The sequence below is a fragment of the Nerophis lumbriciformis genome, linkage group LG21 (assembly GCF_033978685.3).
Source record: "Nerophis lumbriciformis linkage group LG21, RoL_Nlum_v2.1, whole genome shotgun sequence".
NCBI lineage: Eukaryota > Metazoa > Chordata > Actinopteri > Syngnathiformes > Syngnathidae > Nerophis > Nerophis lumbriciformis.
The window spans coordinates 43,642,501-43,666,000 of NC_084568.2; the positions used below are offsets into that span (position 1 = coordinate 43,642,501).

At 37.2% G+C, this 23,500-nt stretch overlaps 1 protein-coding gene across 3 annotated transcripts in view; it reads right to left on the bottom strand.

The window, feature by feature from the left end:
• Window positions 1-16,261: 16,261 nt before the first annotated feature.
• trappc9 (trafficking protein particle complex subunit 9) overlaps window positions 16,262-23,500 on the bottom strand; it is a 241,169-nt gene continuing 233,930 nt past the window's right edge. For 2 of the 3 annotated variants that reach the window (XM_072915618.1, XM_072915617.1), the window contains one exon: window positions 16,262-16,781. In XM_072915618.1, the coding sequence (XP_072771719.1) occupies window positions 16,611-16,781 (171 nt within the window). In that variant the 3' untranslated portion in view covers window positions 16,262-16,610. The remainder of the gene's footprint in view (window positions 16,782-23,500) is intronic. The other variant, XR_012051061.1, reaches the window with a different exon arrangement.

Genomic DNA, 23,500 nt, shown 5'->3' on the forward strand with positions numbered 1-23,500 from the left:
CGCTTCATAAAAGTTCAACCAAAATATAAAAAAGGTGCATTTTTTCATACATGAAAATTAACTCTTAAAAAACAAATTGACCCCTTTAATAGGACCAGTGTTCCCTCTAAGGTGCGCGCCTGTGCAATTGCGCACTGCTCAAGCGTCCTCTGCGCACGGCAAATCTATGCCACGCACAAAATCAAATAAAAAAATAAGCGCATAACAATTTTCGACAAACGGACACGACAGAGAAAAACGTTTTCGTCATCATTGTTCAAATATTGTAATGTCTGTCGAGACGCTTTGAGGACATGAATTCCATCCATCACTTTACTGAGCAAAACTCTTTATTGTCGGCCATAAACACATCACCAAAACATTAGTAAAAAAAAAATGATATGTAGCAAAAGTGGTCATTTTCTGCAGTACAAACCAGACCAAAAGCAACTTTGTTATATCAACCGCAGCCGCTCGCTCTTTCTCACTTGCGCCAACACATGCACATATGGCACTTAGCCAGTGATGCGTTTACAACCACACAAAAAGTCGGACAACTCCAACACCACACATAAAGTGTCATTCCAGGTCGTTACACTATGATTTACCAATCAAATGTGTGCTTATTCTAGTGTCATTTATTAGGAATCTTCATTTATGAATATTAATCATGAAATGCTGTTAGTATATTAAATAAATACTAATAAAAATATATTTTTTACAAGTTGCAGGAATGTACACATGATCCCCTGCTTACATCTCATTGTGCAACATGTGAATGTTTTAATGGCAACTAAATGCAATGTCTGAAAGGGGTACAAATGATTTCCAAAGCAGGACCTCCACCCAGACAAACAATACAAGTACACAGTTCATGAAAAACAATATTTGTTGTTATTGTCATTGTAAGTGGGCCTAAACACTTATATTAGAAAATAACCTCATGGAAATTTCAGGTGTGCTGCTGGTGTAGCCACAGTGTGCACGTGTGATGTTGCTCACATGGGCTCCACCAGGGCCGGCCCGTGGCATAGGCCGTATAGGCAAATGCTAAGGGCGCCGTCCATCAGGGGGCGCCACGCCAGTGCCACAAATCTTGGAGAAAAAAAAAAAAAAGTTGGTACTTTTATTTCTAAATACAAAAAATAATCCCACGTTAATTAAAATGCAAAGTAAAGCCTATATAACAGAAATATTATTTGTTACAACATAACGCCCCCCCCCCCCTCGCACGGTGCGCCCCCTCCCTTCCCGTATCATGACTCTTTTTGGACGTCACCACATCAAAAAATCAACACAAGATGTCAAAACGGCAAAAACTGTCAGGTGCCCAGGGAAGAAAAAAGAGAAAAGAAGAGGAGGAGAAACGAGAAAAAGACAGAGGTAGCAGGTAGGTAACGTTAGCCTACATGAAATTATTTGTCTGTTACAGAATGTGATAGTAACCTGGCTTTTTAGCATTAAGCTAATGTTACATGATTCGGCAATTGCTAATCAATAAATAGCTAGTTCTGTTTTAACGTCGGGTTAATATTGTGGAGGGGGCTAAATTGTTATGGAAAATAATAATGTAACGTTAGGTAATTACAGTACTCCCACCTTACATTCTTTGTATTAGATCTTTTAAGCAGGTGTTTTTTGTTTACATTGTTATTGCCTTCTGGTTAGCTCATGTTTGTCCTGCAGGTAATAGTCACTTTTCCACCCCTTTATATATTAGGTATAGTTGTAAGCCTAGTTGTTAAAGTGCACATCATTAATGTTAATTAAGCAATATGTATGTAAAAAATATTGTATTTCATATATTCATTTTTTATTTTTTGCATTCATTTATTTATTCATATTTTTTTTTAAATCTTGTTAACTATTCTGATTGTTAATTTGCTTTCTTTAAGTAAAAAAAAAGGTCAAAGACAAAGCTATTCGGTTTCTTGTGAGTATATACACTTCACTGCCGATGTGGGGGGGGGGGGGGGGCGCCACCTAAAATCTTGCCTAGGGCGCCAGATTGGTTAGGGCCGGGCCTGGGCTCCACTCAATGCTCAGGGACTTTTTGCCTTTGCTCACACACATGAACAATTAGAGGGAACATTGAATAGGACACTCGTTGAAATACATGCAAATAAATAAATCATAATAATAATGATAAAATCAAGTGTACACTGTAAAACTGTATTTAAAATGAAAAAAGTGTTCCATCTACAGTAATGTATCATGAAAACTATTGTATTTAATAATAATAATACATTTTATTTGGTATAGCGCTTTTCAGAGCACTCAAAGACGCTTTACAGGATAAAAAAAAAAGTCAAATATAAAACAGTTTAAAGTAATAATATAAAATACAGGAAATATAAAAGCAGTACATAGTAAAATACATAATAATACAGGACAATTACAAGACACAGAACACTAATCACAGGTTAAAAGCAGATCTGAATAGGTGTGTTTTGAGAAGGCTTTTGGAGGTGGGAAGGTCTGGGAAGAGAGTTCCAGAGGGTGGGAGCAGCGATGGAGAAGGCTCTATCACCCCAGGTCCGGAGCTTGGTTCTGAGTGGTGGAGAGAGGAGGTTGGCATCAGAGGAGCGGAGGCTGCGTGAAGGGGTATGGCGTGAAGCAGGTTGGTGAGGTAGCAGGGGGCCTGGTTGTGGAGGGCTTTGTGGGTGAGGAGGAGGATTATAAAGTGGATCCAGTGAGGAACGGGGAGCCAGTGGAGTTTCTGGAGGACTGGGGGGGATGTGCTCACGGGAGCGGGTGTTCTTTTTGGTAACAAAAAAATACAAAGTACAAAAGCAGTGAAGTTGTCACGTTGTGTAAATGGTAAATAAAATTGAATACAACAAATCCTTTTCAACTTATATTCAATTGAATAGACCGCAAAGACAAGATATTTCATGTTCACACTGAGAAACTTTGTTCTTTTTGGCAAATAATCATGAACTTAGAATTGAATGGCAGCAACACATGGCAAAACATGCCTTTTTACCACTGTGTTACATGGCCTTTCCTTTTTTCTTTTGTCCTGTCCAGCTTCTCAGGCAAATCATACAGTTGATGTAGATGCCCATTTACTTTACAAAAGAGAAGTGTAGGATACTTCTCTTGTTGCCTTATTTGTATTTGACTTTATTAAATGTATTTATATTATCATTTAGTGCAGCCGGGCCGGAGCAGGAGGGGATAGAAAGAGAAAAAAAAGAAGACAGAGGGGGAAATTGTGGGGACAAGAGGGGGATTAGACAGAGAGACAACATAGAGCAACATCAACAAATAGGACATGTACAAATATGATGGTAAAAGTGATAGCAAATAAGCAGTTAGTGAAATAAAAAAGAACACAGAAATGACAATGAGCATTATTACACTACAAATGGATCAATACAAATACCAATATAAATATCATGTCATGTCTGTGTAATCATGTTTTGTTTTAAGTCATGTTTTGTTTAGTTATAGGACTCGGTAGTTTCTGTCTTTTCACTCCCTTGTCTTGTTTCCATGATTACCCCATTAGTTTCACCTGTTCCACGTTTGGACTCATTGTGCACTCTTGATTGTCACCATAGCAACCCATTAGTTTTCACCTGTCACGTCACGCACCTGTTTCACGTTTTGAGTCACGCACCTGCTTTCACTAATCATGTCCATAGTATTTAAGTTCATTCTTTTCAGTTTGTCATTCTGACGACCTCTCCACATTTATGCTTATGTACTCTCTTCATCCTCTAAGATCCTGCTTCATGTCCCTTGTCAAAGTAAGTTTTTGTTCCATGTTTATAGTCTTTTTGTTTTTCATAGTTTGTTCTCCGCCACTGTGCGTGCTTTTCATTTGTACTTTTTTGCTATAGTCTTTTGGTTTCATAGTTTATTCTCCGCCACAGTGCGCGCTTTCATTTATTCCTTTTTTTTTGATAATAATAAATAAAACATGTACCTTCATTCCCGTCTCGCCCGAGCCAACTTTCCGTTGCATCCCGGAAAAGCACACACCCAGGACCAAGTCTTGACATATCACTATTGATAATGAACAATACCAATAATTGACCTCTATTATCAACAATGCAGTTGTTCAAATGCAACAATACATATACGTCATGGCCTTTCCTTTTAACGACACTCAGTAAAGGTTTGGGAACTGAGGAGACACATTTTTGAAGTGGAATTCTTACAAGACGGCACACGTGGGCAGCTGAAATGTATAATTACATGCATTACTGTACGCAAAAGTGCATGACGTCATTCTGCCGAATCAAAAGCATAACCATAATAACATACTAAAAATGTGTCATGATCCGTGGTCCGGATCATGTTTTGTGTTTTATGTTAGTTTTGGACTCCTTTAGTTCCTGTTTGTGCACTACTTATGATTTTCACCTGCCTCTTGTGTTCGGGACGTTCACCTGTTGCTCATCAGAGACATTATTTAAGCCTGCCTTTGCCGGTCACTCGTCCTGGCTTCTTTGTTTGCGTCAAGCTACTGTTACCTAAGTTGTGCTTGTCTTTAGTCTGTGCTAAGCAGTAGCCTTAGCTTCAAGTGCGATACGCACCTTGTTTTATCGGTTTGTTTTCTGTTTTGTACCTCGTTGAGTGTTTTTTAAGATTAAATCATGTTCCTACCTGCAAGTCCTGTCCAGAGTCGTCCGTTTGCATCCCGGGAGAACGAACCGCGCAGCACCGTGCGACCCGGTCGTGACATAATGTACATCTTTCTGACTATTTCTCGCAAAACTGTGCAGTAGTATATTTAAGTAAGGATCTCAATAGGTTGTGCAAAACAGTGTAATGTAATAAAGAAGCTTACTTGTAATAATACACATACTATAAAATCATATCTCTATGACAAGTATCTTGAAATAATCTAAATGTTCATTGACCTTGTAATCTCAATGACTTGCACAAAAGTGTGTAATATTGGAAGGTTTTCATTGTGATGCTCAATTGGCCCATAATAATAAATATATATTTTGACAATGGCATTTAGAGTAAAACGGTGCATTATATTGAAAGAAGGTAAATGTTTAAATACCAAAAAAATATAAAAATTAGTAAGTAATATATTTAAATAATATTAAATAAAATATTGGCTCGTATTACATTGTAAAATACATTTTACAAACAGCTGATGCCGAATCACTAGCATAATCATAATAACAAACATGGTAAAAAATTAAAACCTTTTTGACCATGTCAATCAAAACTGTGCATTAGTATATTTAAACGAGAGAAATGTTCAACACAGATCTTGTATGGGACCTCAGAACTGGAAGATGGAATATTAGAAAGGTCTGTCGGTACGATGCCGCATTACAAACATAAATATAAATATAAATGACCATATCTATCACAATGTCACTCAAAACTGTACATCAATATATTTTAATACACTACATTTAAATTTTTTTTTTTTTTTATGGGATATCACGGTGCAAAACTGTATATTGTAATATTTAAAAAAAATAATTCAGTATGAGGACGAAACACACGCATAAACATACCGTATTTTTCAGAGTATAAGTCGCACTGGAATATAAGTCGCACCTGCCTAAAATGCATAATAAAGAAGGAAAAAAACATATATAAATTGCACTGGAGCCCGGCCAAACTAAAACTGCGACTTATAGTCCGAAAAATACGGTAATAGACAAACTGTAAATGAACATCTCTATGACATGTGCATTCATTTATGCAAATAAGATAAATGTTCAATAAAACTGTCACACATTATTCTATAAGCAGCTCACAGCATGAGGCCAAATTATTGTTATTATTACCATTATTATTATGAACAAACATGTTTCTGACAACGTCCCTCAAAACTGAGTGTTGTTATGTTTTAACAAGCTCAATGTTAAAATCATAGAATAGAATAGAATGGACTTTATTGTCATTATATCTGCACATAACGAGATTAAGGACTCCAACTTAAGGTGCGGTAGTGGAAACAAATATGGGGTAAAAATAAATGACACAACAGGTAATAAAGGAAAAAACTAACAATTGAAATAAACAGACGACTATCCAATAAAAATAATAAGCAATCCTGTACAATATACCAAACAATATAGAAATACAAGATACTGTACAATATACAGAACAAGACAAGAGTATTGGAGTAATAAATAACAATCAGTGTCTTGCACTTATATGATAAAGGTGTTTAAAGGTAAAAATATCATATTACAAACTGCATGTACAGTAGTAACCATGTGCTGCAACATGACAACATTAATAATAATAATCATACTAATAATGTCAATTACAAAGCAGAATAATGGATGGAAATATTCCTTCGAAGGTAAAAAAAAGAAAAGTTTGTATTGTCCAAATGGCAACATGATAATAATTAAGAGGCGTACATTACAAAAAGATTATTTTGCTCCGTTTTCATGATGATGATCATTATTGCGCAATGATGCATTTTTGTCTTCCGTGTTGTGCTAATTATTGGTTGGCAATGCAAATCCCGCCCTGCGTGAAAGGGGAGCGCTCGTATTGCAATAAGGTGATGAAGAAGTGGAGGCCTATATTTAACTCCACGTGGTCCACATGTGGAGTCCGCAACACCCACAGAAGCTCTAATGCTTTTGTCGCAGCAACTTTCATTAAGGAAAGCGCTCAGCCTCGTCGTCATGGCGATGGCTTACAATAAACTTACAGTGAGATTGTCAAGTTATTGAACATGATCATTCCTGTCTTCTATTAAGGAACACTACAAATGTTCTCACGTGTACATTAGGACTTGTACCGCTTCATAAAAGTTCAACCAAAATACAAACCCCGTTTCCATACGAGTTGGGAAATGGAATACAATGATTTGCAAATCCTTTTCAAGCCATATTCAGTTGAATATGCCACAAAGACAACATATTTGATGTTCAAACTCATAAACTTTATTTTTTTTTGCAAATAATCATTAACTTTAGAATGTGATGCCAGCAACACGTGACAAAGAAGTTGTGAAAGGTGGCAATAAATACTGATAAAGTTGAGGAATGCTCATCAAAGACTTATTTGGAACATCCCACAGGTGTGCAGGCTAATTGGGAACAGGTGGGTGCCATGATTGGGTATAAAAGTAGATTCGCAACAAATGCGCGAGCAAATTGTTGAACAGTTTAAGAAAAACCTTTCTCAAGCAGCTATTCACTGTTTCCCACACATTCATTTATTTGTGGCGGCCCGCCACGAAAGAATTACGTCCGCCACAAGTGGATTTTTCGGCTTTTGACTCGCTCGACCGCTCATAAAAGCAATAAGACTCTGTCTGTGAATGTTGCTTGTAGTTACAACTCCGGTGCAGTAGGTGGTGGTAGCCTACTATGCATTGTAACTCCGCCAATAGCACTTAATTCACCTGGTGGGCCAGAAGAAGAAGAAGAAGACGACGAAGTAAAAGAAGAACGGACCGACCGGATCAAAATACGAGGGTAAGACGTCTTGGCAAACAAGTTCAAAAGTGGTCCAAACCTGTGCAATGTGCAGCACTGACTCGGATTTTCTTAATTTTTATTTTCGGGATTTGAATGCATTTATTTTTAAAGGACAGCTGGAGGGAGGGGGGATTGACGCGGAGCGAAGCGAATCGAACTGGGTCGCCGCAGCGGGTGCTCTACCAGGTGAGATAGGTTATAGCTGCATCGCTCGCGGCTCCTCATATATTTAACGTTAATCCGCCATTTCACCGAGCGTTTCACTGATGGTGAGCAGCCTGACGCTGCTTCATTAACACCGCCGCTGTTTGACTCGGGGGCCGGGGCAGACGCACGCAGTAACAGTCACCTGTTACCATACCGACCAGCTAACGTGTCCAGGTTATAACCCTGTTGTCAATAAACACACGTGGACTGAAGCTAAATTGTCCACTGTCCACTGCAGCATGTGAATGCAATGAAAAGAATCAAATCTGAGCCAAGCAGCTGTTAAAATGTTGTCCAGGTTAATGTTTTGGCCATTAAAGGCCCTTCATTTCAAGATTTCAACTGTGATCGGGCTTTAAACAGGTGGCTGACCTGTTCAGATGAGTGTAACTGCTACTGCTCAAATAATGTCAAATAGTATTTCATTTTACATGTATGCAATGCCATTTAAATGTAATTATAGATAATAATAATCATTTTAGTAAGATATAAGCCATGAGCACTACACAGCCAGAAAAAAACCTAGGCAGGACAAGTACAAATATTGGGGCAAGTAGATTTGAGAAGTCGGGCAAGTAGAGAAAAAGCTTAACGTTGAACCCTGCATGTGTTGAGCTGTTGGTTAGATGGCACTGTACATAGAGCGCTTCTGCTCGTTAGTAATACATTCTAATGCTGGATGTTCACTCCTTCACACAGATGAGTATAGAAAAATATTTTCAACGGCCGAAAAGGGCTCGACTTGGAGAGGAGGTAGGCCTACAGTCCAGGTGCGACCTGTTCAGCAGCAGCAGGAGGAGGAGGAGGAGGTTGACTGACTGTGGCAGGACACCTCTGCCTCTGTTTCACTTCATGTTGCTGGTAAATAATATGGTTGTACAAGTAGGCTAAAGTTAAATTATTTAGTATTCACTAATTAAAGGGGCAGAGCTTTAAGAGACATTTTAGCTTTTATATTTTATAAGATATATTTTTTGTAAGAACCACAATTAATAAATATATTTCAGTGAATAACTAATTGTTCAAATCTGTATATAAATATGTACATAAAGTGTTGTAATTATATTCCAACTCCGCGTTCTTCTTGGTCATCGCCGCTGCCGCCGCCACCCCCCGACAACACCACCACAAATAGATGCCTGTCCTGTGGGAAACACTGTGAGGCCAACGTTTACAAGAAAGTGTGGGATGATGTCAACGTTTACAATAAAGTATGGGATGATGTCAACGTTTACAATAAAGTGTGGGATGATGTCAACGTTTACAAGAGGAATGGACTTATGCTGTCTTTAAGTTGAAGTGGAGAAATAATTGTTTTTTGGCGACACCTCATGCTCACAATAATTCATGAAGTTGAATGATGCGAACACGTTTGTTACTGGACACTTTCTAACATTCTTCTGCCTTGGAGCTTCTGTATGTACTAGTAATATGAAAGTAAAGTATTGATCAACATGATGTACTAGTAATATGAAAGTAAAGTATTTAAACAACATGATGTACTAGTAATATGAAAGTAAAGTATTTAAACAACATGATGTACTAGTAATATGAAAGTAAAGTATTTAAACAACATGATGTACTAGTAATATAAAAGTAAAGTATATGATCCAGTTTGGAGAGAGGGAAGTAAGTGTAAAAAGTAAAGTTTCCACTTCTTACCACACAAGAGTTGTTCTTGTTGAAGTGTTCTTGCATCTCTGGCCCTCATTAGCCCGTGGAGTTTGTTCAGTTGTCATGGCGACGCCTCAGACGATCTATGTATGGAACTCTCAGCTCCAATTCTGCTGACAACAGCATATTTCATATGTCTAATGTTCTCAGGCTATTTATGCACACACACATCCACACTATACTGTACTTACACGCGTACTACACATTGTACATCAATACAACACATCTACAGTATACTTACACTTGTACTGCACATATTTATGTACACACATCCACACTATACTGTACTTACATTTGTACTGCACATTGTACATCAATACAACACATCTACAGTATACTTACACTTGTACTGCACATATTTATTCACACACATCTACACTATACTGTACTTACACTTGTACTACACATATTTATGCACACACATCTACACTATACTGTACTTACACTTGTACTGCACATTGTACATCAATACATACATATTGTACATCAATACAACACATCTACAGTATACTTACACTTGTACTGCACATAACTGTATATTACACATCAATACATACATATTGTACATGAATACTGCACACAACTGTATATTGTACATAAACACATACATATTGTACATGAATACATACATATTGTACATGAATACAGCACACATTGTACATGAATACCGCACATAACTGTATATTGTACATAAACACATACATATTGTACATGAATACATACATATTGTACATGAATACAACACATAACTGTATATTGTACATGAATACATACATATTGTCCATGAATACATACATATTGTACATGAATACTGCACATAGCTGTAAATTGTACATAAACACATACATATTGTACATGAATACAGCACATAACTGTATATTGTACATGAATTCATACAGTGGGGCAAAAAAGTATTTAGTCAGCCACCAATTGTGCAAGTTCTCCCACTTAAAATGATGACAGAGGTCTGTAATTTTCATCATAGGTACACTTCAACTGTGAGAGACAGAATGTGGAAAAAAAATCCAGGAATTCACATTGTAGGATTTTTAAAGAATTTATTTGTAAATTATGGTGGAAAATAATTATTTGGTCAATAACAAAAATTCAACTCAATACTTTGTAATATAACCTTTGTTGGCAATAACAGAGGTCAAACGATTACTATAGGTCTTTACCAGGTTTGCACACACAGTAGCTGGTATTTTGGCCCATTCCTCCATGCAGATCTTCTCGAGAGCAGTGATGTTTTGGGGCTGTCGCCGAACAACACGGACTTTCAACTCCCTCCACAGATTTTCTATGGGGTTGAGGTCTGGAGACTGGCTAGGCCACTCCAGGACTTTCAAATGCTTCTTACGAAGCCAGTCCTTCGTTGCCCGGGCAGTGTGTTTGGGATCATTGTCATGCTGGAAGACCCAGCCACGTTTCATCTTCAAAGCTCTCACTGATGAAAGGAGGTTTCGGCTCAAAATCTCACGATACATGGCCCCATTCATTCTTTCCTTAACACGGATCAGTCGGCCTGTCCCCTTAGCAGAAAAACAGCCCCAAAGCATGATGTTTCCACCCCCATGCTTCACAGTAGGTATGGTGTTCTTGGGATGCAACTCAGTATTCTTCTTCCTCCAAACACGACGAGTTGAGTTTATACCAAAAAGTTCTATTTTGGTTTCATCTGACCACATGACATTCTCCCAATCCTCTGCTGTATCATCCATGTGCTCTCTGGCAAACTTCAGACGGGCCTGGACATGCACTGGCTTAAGCAGGGGGACACGTCTGGCACTGCAGGATTTGATTCCCTGTCGGCGTAGTGTGTTACTGATGGTAACCTTTGTTACTTTGGTCCCAGCTCTCTGCAGGTCATTGACCAGGTCCCCCCGTGTGGTTCTGGGATTTTTTGCTCACCGTTCTCATGATCATTTTGACCCCACGGGATGAGATCTTGCGTGGAGCCCCAGATCGAGGGAGATTATCAGTGGTCTTGTATGTCTTCCATTTTCTGATAATTGCTCCCACAGTTGATTTTTTCACACCAAGCTGCTTGCCTATTGTAGATTCACTCTTCACAGTCTGGTGCAGGTCTACAATTCTTTTCCTGGTGTCCTTCGACAGCTCTTTGGTCTTGGCCATAGTGGAGTTTGGAGTCTGACTGTTTGAGGCTGTGGACAGGTGTCTTTTATACAGATAACGAGTTCAAACAGGTGCCATTAATACAGGTAACGAGTGGAGGACCGAAGAGCTTCTTAAAGAAGAAGTTACAGGTCTGTGAGAGCCAGAGATCTTCCTTGTTTGAAGTGACCAAATACTTATTTTCCACCATGATTTACAAATAAATTCTTTAAAATTCCTACAATGTGAATTCCTGGATTTTTTTTTCACATCCTGTCTCTCACAGTTGAAGTGTACCTATGATGAAAATTACAGACCTCTGTCATCATTTTAAGTGGGAGAACTTGCACAATCGGTGGCTGACTAAATACTTTTTTGCCCCACTGTACATATTGTACATGAATACAGCACATAACTCTATATTTTACATGAATACATACATATTGTACATGAATACAGCACATACAGTATATGTCATGTAGTACAGTAAGTACGGTGTACAGTAACACATAGAGGAAGTGCGGAAGGTTCCTGAGCTCACATTGTATAATCCGTGTGTTGACATGATTTGCATATGAAGGTGGAAGGTGGGACTTTGTGAATGTTGCATATGAAGGTGGAAGGTGGGACTTAGTGAATGTTGCATATGAAGGTGGGACTTTGTGAATGTTGCATATGAAGGTGGAAGGTGGGACTTAGTGAATGTTGCATATGAAGGTGGGACTTAGTGAATGTTGCATATGAAGGTGGGACTTTGTGAATGTTGCATATGAAGGTGGAAGGTGGGACTTAGTGAATGTTGCATATGAAGGTGGAAGGTGGGACTTAGTGAATGTTGCATATGAAGGTGGGACTTAGTGAATGTTGCATATGAAGATGGAAGGTGGGACTTAGTGAATGTTGCATATGAAGGTGGGACTTAGTGAATGTTGCATATGAAGATGGAAGGTGGGACTTAGTGAATGTTGCATATGAAGATGGAAGGTGGGACTTAGTGAATGTTGCATATGAAGGTGGGACTTAGTGAATGTTGCATATGAAGGTGGAAGGTGGGACTTAGTGAATGTTGCATATGAAGATGGAAGGTGGGACTTAGTGAATGTTGCATATGAAGGTGGAAGGTGGGACTTAGTGAATGTTGCATATGAAGGTGGAAGGTGGGACTTAGTGAATGTTGCATATGAAGGTGGAAGGTGGGACTTAGTGAATGTTGCATATGAAGGTGGAAGGTGGGACTTAGTGAATGTTGCATATGAAGGTGGGACTTAGTGAATGTTGCATATGAAGATGGAAGGTGGGACTTAGTGAATGTTGCATATGAAGGTGGGACTTAGTGAATGTTGCATATGAAGGTGGGACTTAGTGAATGTTGCATATGAAGGTGGAAGGTGGGACTTAGTGAATGTTGCATATGAAGGTGGGACTTAGTGAATGTTGCATATGAAGGTGGAAGGTGGGACTTAGTGAATGTTGCATATGAAGATGGAAGGTGGGACTTAGTGAATGTTGCATATGAAGGTGGAAGGTGGGACTTAGTGAATGTTGCATATGAAGGTGGAAGGTGGGACTTAGTGAATGTTGCATATGAAGGTGGAAGGTGGGACTTAGTGAATGTTGCATATGAAGGTGGAAGGTGGGACTTAGTGAATGTTGCATATGAAGGTGGGACTTAGTGAATGCTGCATATGAAGGTGGGACTTTGTGAATGTTGCATATGAAGATGGAAGGTGGGACTTAGTGAATGCTGCATATGAAGGTGGGACTTTGTGAATGTTGCATGTGAAGGTGGAAGGTGGGACTTAGTGAATGTTGCATATGAAGGTGGGACTTAGTGAATGTTGCATATGAAGGTGGGACTTAGTGAATGTTGCATATGAAGGTGGGACTTTGTAAATGTTGCATATTATGAAGGTGGAAGGTGGGACTTAGTGAATGTTGCCTATGAAGGTGGGACTTTGTAAATGTTGCATATTATGAAGGTGGGACTTAGTGAATGTTGCATATGAAGGTGGAAGGTGGGACTTAGTGAATGTTGCATATGAAGATGGAAGGTGGGACTTAGTGAATGTTGCATATGAAGGTGGAAGGTGGGACTTTGTGAATGTTGCATATGAAGGTGGAAGGTGGGACTTAGTGAATGCTGCATATGAAGGTGGGACTTTGTGAATGTTGCATATGAAGGTGGGACTTAGTGAATGTTGCATATGAAGGTGGGACTTAGTGAATGGACACGACTTCAGCCCGTAAAAGAGAAAGGAGATTTAATTGGACTGCGGCCCAAAGCGTGCAGGTGGATTTGCATGAAGCTTTTCATGTTCAGCAGAGCTTAGAGGATGTCTTCACTATCAAGTCAAACATTTGCTCTCCTGTTGCGTCTCTAATAGGGACGTTCATTCTGCAGGTCGGCCAATCAGAGCGCAGGAGAGGACGCCAACCTGGCTGCACTAAAGATGGTCCAAAGTTCTGCTTTCACTTGAGAAACTGAAGCAGTACTCACTTCATCCAACAGAGGGCAATGTGGCGAACAAAGTGTGTGTTTTTTTGCCACATTCTGATGTTGTCAAACATCTGCTATTATTTCATACACAAAAGTGAGAAGTAAATGTTTAACCTGATACCTTAAAGGTGTCACTTCCTGCTCCTGCCAACTCTCCCTGTCCTTTCTCTGCAGGTGAGGCAGCAGTGACCTCATTCTGCCTAGCAACAACAACCACACAATGGAACCAAATATTTATGGAAAGAAAAGTGTGAGGCAGCTATGTGAGGGGCTCAAAGCAAATGGAACATCTCATGTTTTCTATGAATTAGAGTATTTTCGATGGCAGGGCACATCTTTTAAAACGTCTTCCTAGCCCCTTCCTGCTCCCTCACTGATAATCCGTTGTTGTCAGGAGGATATGCACATTTATGTTTGTTACATTTCCTTTACTGCTCGGAAAAAAAAAATCATTATTGAACAATTTGGTTGCCATGAATTCCTTGTAGGAGACAACATGATTCTAATTCAACTCATTTTGTGAGAAAAATAAACTATAAACATGTTTTCACATTAAGTGTGACACATTTTCTACTTAGTACTACATGATAGTAGTACTACATGATAGTAGTACAACATGATAGTAGTACTAGATGATAGTACTAAAGTAATTCAAGTATCATAATACATTGTGTGACATGTAACTATGAAAGATGGCGTAATAGAACATAGAAAAGTACACAATGACAATACTCACCTTTATCGACATTGATGACACCTGCACTTCCTGTTGCTGACAGGTGACACACTGACCACACACACACACACATTAGTGTAGGTGTATGCACTTCCTGTTGCTGACAGGTAAAGGTGACAAACTGACCACACACACACACACACATTAGTGTAGGTGTATGCACTTCCTGTTGCTGACAGGTAAAGGTGACAAACTGACCACACACACACACATTAGTGTAGGTGTATGCACTTCCTGTTGCTGACAGGTAAAGGTGACAAACTGACCACACACACATTAGTGTAGGTGTAAGGTGGAGAAGTGTGTAATATTATCCAGATGTTACTTACAGCAGTCTAGGAGAGTGTTTATTATCTATAAGTTATTTACAGTAGGGCGGTATATCTCGGTTGGTAGAGTGGCCGTGCCAGCGACTTGAGGGTTCCAGGTTCGATCCCCACTTCCGCCATCCTAGTCACTGCCGTTGTGTCCTTGGGCAAGACACTTTACCCACCTGCTCCCAGTGTCACCCACACTGCTTTAAATGGAACTTAGATATTGACTTTCACTTTGTAAAGTGCTTTGAGTCACTAGAGAAAAGCGCTATATAAATATAATTCACTTCACTAGTATTATCCAGATGTTACAGCAGTCTAGGGAAGTATTTATTATCCATAAGTTACTTAGAGTAGTATTATCCAGATGTTACTCACAGCAGTCAAGGGGAGTATTTAAGGTGGAGAAGTGAAGTGTGTAGTATTATCCAGATGTTGTTTACAGCAGTCTAGAAGAGTGTTTATTATCCATAACTTACTTACAGTAGTATTATCTAGATGTTAATACAGCAGTCAAGGGGAGTATTTTTTTATCCAGGTGTTAATTACAGAAGTCCTGGGGAGTATTTATTATCCATAAGTTACTAATAGTAGTATTATCCAGATGTTAATTACATAAGTCCTGGGGAGTATTTATCATCCATAAGTTACTAATAGTAGTATTATCCAGATGTTAATTACATAAGTCCTGGGGAGTATTTATCATCCATAAGTTACTTATAGTAGTATTATCCAGATGTTAATTACAGAAGTCCTGGGGAGTATTTATTATCCATAAGTTACTAATAGTAGTATTATCCAGATGTTAATTACAGAAGTCCTGGGGAGTATTTATCATCCATAAGTTACTTATAGTAGTATTATCCAGATGTTAATTACAGAAGTCCTGGGGAGTATTTATTATCCATAAGTTACTTATAGTAGTATTATCCAGATGTTAATTACAGCAGTCAAGGGGAGTATTTATTATCCATAAGTTACTTATAGTAGTATTATCCAGATGTTAATTACATAAGTCCTGGGGAGTATTTATTATCCATAAGTTACTAATAGTAGTATTATCCAGATGTTAATTACATAAGTCCTGGGGAGTATTTATTATCCATAACTTACTAATAGTAGTATTATCCAGATGTTAATTACAGAAGTCCTGGGGAGTATTTATTATCCATAAGTTACTTACAGTAGTATTATCCAGATGTTACTTACAGCAGTTGAGGGGAGTATTTAAGGTGTAGAAGTGAAGTGTGTAGTATTATCCAGATGTTACACACAGCAGTCGAGGGGAGTATGTAGTATTATCCTGATGTTATTTACAGCAATCTAGGAGAGTGTTTATTATCCATAAGTTACTTACAGTAGTATTATCCAGATGTTACTCACAGCAGTCAAGGGGAGTATGTAAGGTGGAGAAGAGAAGTGTGTAATTTTATCCAGATGTTACTTACAGCAGTCAAGGGGAGTATTTATTATCCATAACTTACTTACAGTAGTCTTATCCAGATGTTATTGACAGTAGTCTGATCCAGATGTTATTGACAGTAGTCTGATCCAGATGTTAGTGACAGTAGTCTTGTCCAGATGTTACTGAGAGTAGTCTGATCCAGATGTTACTGAGAGTAGTCTTGTCCAGATGTTACTGAGAGGTGCAGGTCAGTCTAAGCTGCAGGTAGAAGAAGAGTTCTGATGTGGACGCTGGGCAGAGTGAACCACGCTAGAGGAAGTTCTCGCCCGGCGCTGTCGTCCTGGAACTTGATGTTGAGGTAGAAATGTCCCGTGTAGAGGAAGAGCAGCGCACCTGTGCACACCTTCTTGTCTCTGGGCTTCACCTGCAGTGGACACCACAGCACAGGATCATTCTTGTGAAGGTCCACCAAGGAAATCTTTGTACAGGCCAATAAAGATGACTTGATGATCCAATGCATTTGCTCTTTTGCTACTTGTATCAATATTCATCAATATTCATATTCTTCCAATCTTGTTCAATATTTGCGTGAGCACTTTAGGATGCTTCTGTTTGCAGGCTGGCTACGTTGTGACATCACAGCCAGGTGGACCTAATCAATTGGACATTAAAGGGGAACATTATCAGCAGACCTATGTAAGCGTCAATATATACCTTGATGTTGCAGAAAAAAGACCAGATATTTTTTTAACCGATTTCCGAACTCTAAATGGGTGAATTTTGGCGAATTAAACGCCTTTCTAATATTCGCTCTCGGAGCGATGACGTCACATCGGGAAGCAATCCGCCATTTTCTCAAACACCGAGTCAAATCAGCTCTGTTATTTTCCCTTTTTTCGACTGTTTTCCGTACCTTGGAGACATCATGCCTCGTCGGTGTGTTGTCGGAGGGTGTAACAACACCAACAGGGACGGATTCAAGTTGCACCAGTGGCCCAAAGATGCCAAAGTGGCAAGAAATTGGACGTTTGTTCCGCACACTTTACCCACGAAAGCTATGCTACGACAGAGATGGCAAGAATGTGTGGATATCCTGCGACACTCAAAGCAGATGCATTTCCAACCATAAAGTCAAAGAAATCTGCCGCCAGACCCCCATTGAATCTGCCGGAGTGTGTGAGCAATTCAGGGACAAAGGACCTCGCTAGCACGGCAAGCAATGGCGGCAGTTTGTTCCCGCAGACGAGCGAGCTAAACCCCCTGGATGTCTTGGCTCACACCGTCAAGAGAAGAATATCGACCCTAGTTTCCCTGGCCTTCTGACATGAGGGTATGTCTACAGAATATATTAATTGATGAAAATTGGGCTGTCTGCACTCTCAAAGTGCATGTTTTTGCCAAATGTATTTCATATGCTGCAAACCTAGTTCATAGTTGTTAGTTTCCTTTAATGCCAAACAAACACATACCAATCGTTGGTTAGAAGGCGATCGCCGAATTCGTCCTCGCTTTCTCCCGTGTCGCTGGCTGTCGTGTCCTTTTCGTGGGTTTCGCTTGCATACGGTTCAAACCGATATGGCTCAATAGCTTCAGTTTCTTCTTCAATTTGGTTTTCGCTACCTGCCTCCACACTACAACCATCCGTTTCAATACATGCGTAATCTGTTGAATCGCTTAAGCCGCTGAAATCCATACCTGCCAACTTTTGAAATCAGAAAAACCTAGTAGCCAGGGTCCAGGGGCCGCAGGCCCCGGTAGGTCCAGGACAAAGTCCTGGTGGGGGGGTTCAGGGTTCGCCCCCCCGACGCAAAATTATTATTAGCCTTCAGACAGGTTAAAATGTTGCTAAAACCATCACTTTTCTATCAGTCACAGTGACTTTTCAAAACAAAAATATTACAGCAAAAATCATATGGGTTGATTGACATGTTTATTCTGTAAGCTAACTTCAATAGTTTGAAATTATTTTGACAGTTAATGCCAGTTATCCTGTCAACCTTTCACAAGACTTCAATTTGTTCATTGAAAGTATAAACACTTTTTACAGTAAACAAATGATAAAACAGTACTAAACAATTCCATAAAAAAAAACTTTGGTGTCATTATTAACTTTCTGTCCAAGCTTGTATAATCTACTGCCTTGTTCAATTGTAAAAAATATTCTGTGCCTAAAATTCACATTTCTATCACAATTATCATACTGTAAACATGGTAAGCTAACTTCATTAAAATTAATAGTCCTGTCAATAGCATGGAATTACAATTCAAATGTAGTTTTTTTGTAAGCCTTTCAAAAGAATTCAAAATATGAAAAATGAATGAAAATGAATTGAAGCCATCAGACACTTGAAAAGTGGCACATCACATCTCTAATGTAATCATTTGAACTTTTCAACAGAAATAGCACTGCAAAAATATTAAGGACATACTTCTGTATTTTGGTAGTTATGCTGTCAACATTTAACAAGATTTCTTCAACTTGGACTTGAAAGCATAAATAGTATAAACACTTTTAACAGTATAACAGTACTAAACAATTCCAATAGATAACATTGGTGTCATTACCTTTTTGTGGCTAAAATCCAAATTTATTCTAGTCCATGCTCAATTATTGCCTCCGTAAATAAAACTTGGGCATTTATCACATCCAAAGAATCTGTTTGGGCGACGAAAAACGTTGAAAGTTTTCCACTTGTATCGCTAGCAACGGCATTAGACTTGTGTTTTTTTGTCCCAACGTGGTCTTTTACATCGCTAATTCCTCCGTGTCCGATCGAAAAATCTTGTCTGCACAAGGTGCAATTCGCGTAGTTTTCACCCTTTTTGGAACGGATAATTATTCCCGGATAGGCTTTTGAATATTCTTCACGGAATGACTGCAGTTTTCTTTTCGGTTTAAGACTCGTTTGCGATTTTTCTCCGGCTGATTCCATGATCGTTCGCTCGTTTGGAAACAATGGCAACTGGTGCCTCGTGCTTGGCAGCGGTGCTATAAATAGCCTCGCGCATGGCATTCGGAATGGCTCGATAGGAAGTTACGGGAAGCAGTGTCGATTGTCATTGTTGTTACGCGATTTCGTGAATAAAACTTAAAAAAAAAAAAAAAAATTTAATTAATGAAAAACCGTATTTTTTATCACTGCAACCGTAACCCGGAATAGGTTGATGAAAACCGTACTAATTACGGGAAAACCGGAGTAGTTGGCAGGTATGGAAATCCGAGTCTGAATCCGAGCTAATGTCGCTATAGCTTGCTGTTCTATCCGCCATGTTTGTTTGTGTTGGCTTCACTATGTGACGTCACAGGAAAAAGGACGGGTGTTTAAAATCAGGCACTTTGAAGCTTTTTTTAGGGATATTGCATGATGGGTAAAATTTTGAAAAAAACTTTGAAAAATAAAATAAGCCACTGGGAACTGATTTTTAATGGTTTTAACCCTTCTGAAATTGTGATAATGTTCCTCTTTAAGTCCGGCTTAAAGGAGCTCCTCCCCCTCCTGCTTCGGGATATGAGGGAACACCAAGAAAGTAGGATGAAGAACATTAGATCACAACATCCACGTTTAACATGCAGCCACACAAACAAGTGTGTACCTAATGTTGTGACCGGGGGAATCTATTTATGAAGCGTCTGGGAAAAAAATAGCAGTAACCGCTTCAAGATTGATATTTACCATGTACATTTGCCAAAAGTAGATGATGATTTAGGGGGGGGGCAATAAGGGAACGCCCCCACAATCCAAGACAGACTGAAAAAGTAGCAGAAAGTATGCTAGTTGCAAGTCAAGTGTGAGACTTCTGCAAATGTGACGACTGACTTGAACACGTCTTATCATTGCTGCAGTTTGACCCTGGAACAGACTAGAGTGTTTCCACTGGTTCCTGTGGCACAAAAGGGGTCTCAGTTACGACAATCTGGCTTCCATTGAAGACCTTCACTTCCTACATTCACAGTCGCAACTTTTGCACTTTCAACTTTTCCAAAATACATTCCTAAGAAATGACATGGTTGAAAATATGCACACGTCAGCACATATCTGTGTCCTAAATGAAGTATAGTAGCAGAGTCAAGTGTAGATTCATGTCTATAAGGCTGCCATCGCCTTAAAAGTCATATTTACAACATGTTTTTAATGTTTAACTATCAATAGTTTTGCTTAGCAAATAGAAATTCCTACTTAGTGGAAATTTCACTAACCAATTACTGTCAACAAAAGACGACTATTAGGATTTCATCCACAAAGTCGTGTATTGTTATTAGTAGAAAATTAACATATTTTGCTGTTGCAATCTGATTTTATGAAATGTTTTTAAATGACGAAAAATGATGTCACATTTGGCCTAAAGATATTGTTTGTATAAACATGGATGTTTGTGTCACTATTGACCAACAACAAAGAAAAGCAATTCAAGGGTCAATGATGATTATAATAGTAATAATATTGAAATGTCAATTGTAATAATCATGTTTAACACATATAGTTAATAAGTTAAAGGTGTTTAAAGATAATACAAGCATGTTTAACACATATAGTTAATAAGTTAAAGGAGTTTAAACATAATACAAGCATGTTTAACACATAGAGTTAATAAGTTAAAGGTGTTTAAAGATAATACAAGCATGTTTAACACATAGAGTTAATAAGTTAAAGGTGTTTAAACATAATACAAGCATGTTTAACACATAATTAGTAGGTAACAGGTGTTTAAACATAATACAAGCATGTTTAACACATATAATTAGTAGGTAACAGGTGTTTAAACATAATACAAGCATGTTTAACACATATAGTTAATAAGTTAAAGGTGTTTAAACATAATACGAGCATGTTTAACACATATAATTAGTAGGTAACAGGTGTTTAAACATAATACAAGCATGTTTAACACATATAGTTAATAAGTTAAAGGGGTTTTAAGATAATACAAGCATGTTTTACACATATAGTCAATACGTTAAAGGTGTTTAAAGATAATACAAGCATGTTTAACACATATAGGCAATAAGTTAAAGGTGTTTAAAGATAATACAAGCATGTTTAACACATATAGTTAATAAGTTAAAGGTGTTTAAAGATAATACAAGCATGTTTAACACATATACTTAATAAGTTAAAGGGGTTTTAAGATAATACAAGCATGTTTTACACATATAGTCAATACGTTAAAAGGTGTTTAAAGATAATACAAGCATGTTTAACACATATAGTCAATACGTTAAAGGTGTTTAAAGATAATACAAGCATGTTTAACACATATAGTTAAGTTAAAGGTGTTTAAAGATAATACAAGCATGTTTAACACATATAGTTAATAAGTTAAAGGTGTTTAAAGATAATACAAGCATGTTTAACACATATAGTTAATAAGTTAAAGGTGTTTAGACATAATACAAGCATGTTTAACACATATAATTAGTAGGTAACAGGTGTTTAAACATAATACAAGCATGTTTAACACATATACTTAATAAGTTAAAGGGGTTTTAAGATAATACAAGCATGTTTTACACATATAGTCAATACGTTAAAGATGTTTAAAGATAATACAAGCATGTTTAACACATATAGTTAATAAGTTAAAGGTGTTTAAAGATAATACAAGCATGTTTAACACATATAGGCAATAAGTTAAAGGTGTTTAAAGATAATACAAGCATGTTTAACACATATAGTTAATAAGTTAAAGGTGTTTAAAGATAATACAAGCATGTTTAACACATATAGTTAATAAGTTAAAGGTGTTTAAAGATAAAACAAGCATGTTTAACACATATAGTTAATAAGTTAAAGGTGTTTAAACATAATACAAGCATGTTTAACACATATAATTAGTACGTAACAGGTGTTTAAACATAATACAAGCATGTTTAACACATATACTTAATAAGTTAAAGGGGTTTTAAGATAATACAAGCATGTTTTACACATATAGTCAATACGTTAAAGGTGTTTAAAGATAATACAAGCATGTTTAACACATATAGTTAATAAGTTAAAGGTGTTTAAAGATAATACAAGCATGTTTAACACATATAGGCAATAAGTTAAAGGTGTTTAAAGATAATACAAGCATGTTTAACACATAGTTAATAAGTTAAAGGTGTTTAAAGATAATACAAGCATGTTTAACACATATAGTTAATAAGTTAAAGGTGTTTAAACATAATACAAGCATGTTTAACACATATAATTAGTAAGTAACAGGTGTTTAAACATAATACAAGCATGTTTAACACATATAGTTAATAAGTTAAAGGTGTTTTAAGATAATACAAGCATGTTTTATACATATAGTTAATACGTTAAAGGTGTTTAAAGATAATACAAGCATGTTAACACATTAATTTAATAAGTTAAAGATGTTTAAATATAATACAAGCATGTTTAACACATAGTTAATATTATTAACAAGTTAAAGGTGTTTAAACATAATACAAGCATGTTTAACACATATAGTTAATAAGTTAAAGGTATTTAAAGATAATACAAGCATGTTTAACACATAAGTTAATAAGTTAAAGGTGTTTGAAGATAATACAAGCATGTTTAACATATAGTTAATAAGTTAAAGCTGTTTAAATAATAATACAATTGAAGTGTCAATGATAATAATAATAATAATATTGAAGTGTCAATGATAATTATAACAATAATAATATTAAAGAGTCAATTATAATAATACTGACATTTCAACGATAATAATAATATGTTGAAGAGGTTCATTTAGCCTACTTATGTGTATTTATAAATGATTGATTTATATAGGCTAACATCATGTGACACCTCTGATGAAGGCTGCAGAAGCAAACTTGTACAAAACTTTACCTTACTAGCCTATGTAAATCAACCATTTATAAAATAATAATAATAATAATACTGAACTGTAAATAATGATACTATTGAAGTGTCAATGATAATATTAATATTGAAGTGTTAACGATAATTATGATGATATTGAAGTGTCAATGATAATAATAATAAAAAAATAAAAAATAATAATAATAATAATGATACCAATAATTTAGAATAATGAAGTGTTAATGATAATAATAATATTCAAGTGTTAATGTTAAATATAATATTCAAGTGTCAATAATAATAATAATAATGACATAATTATAATAATAACATAAAAATACCA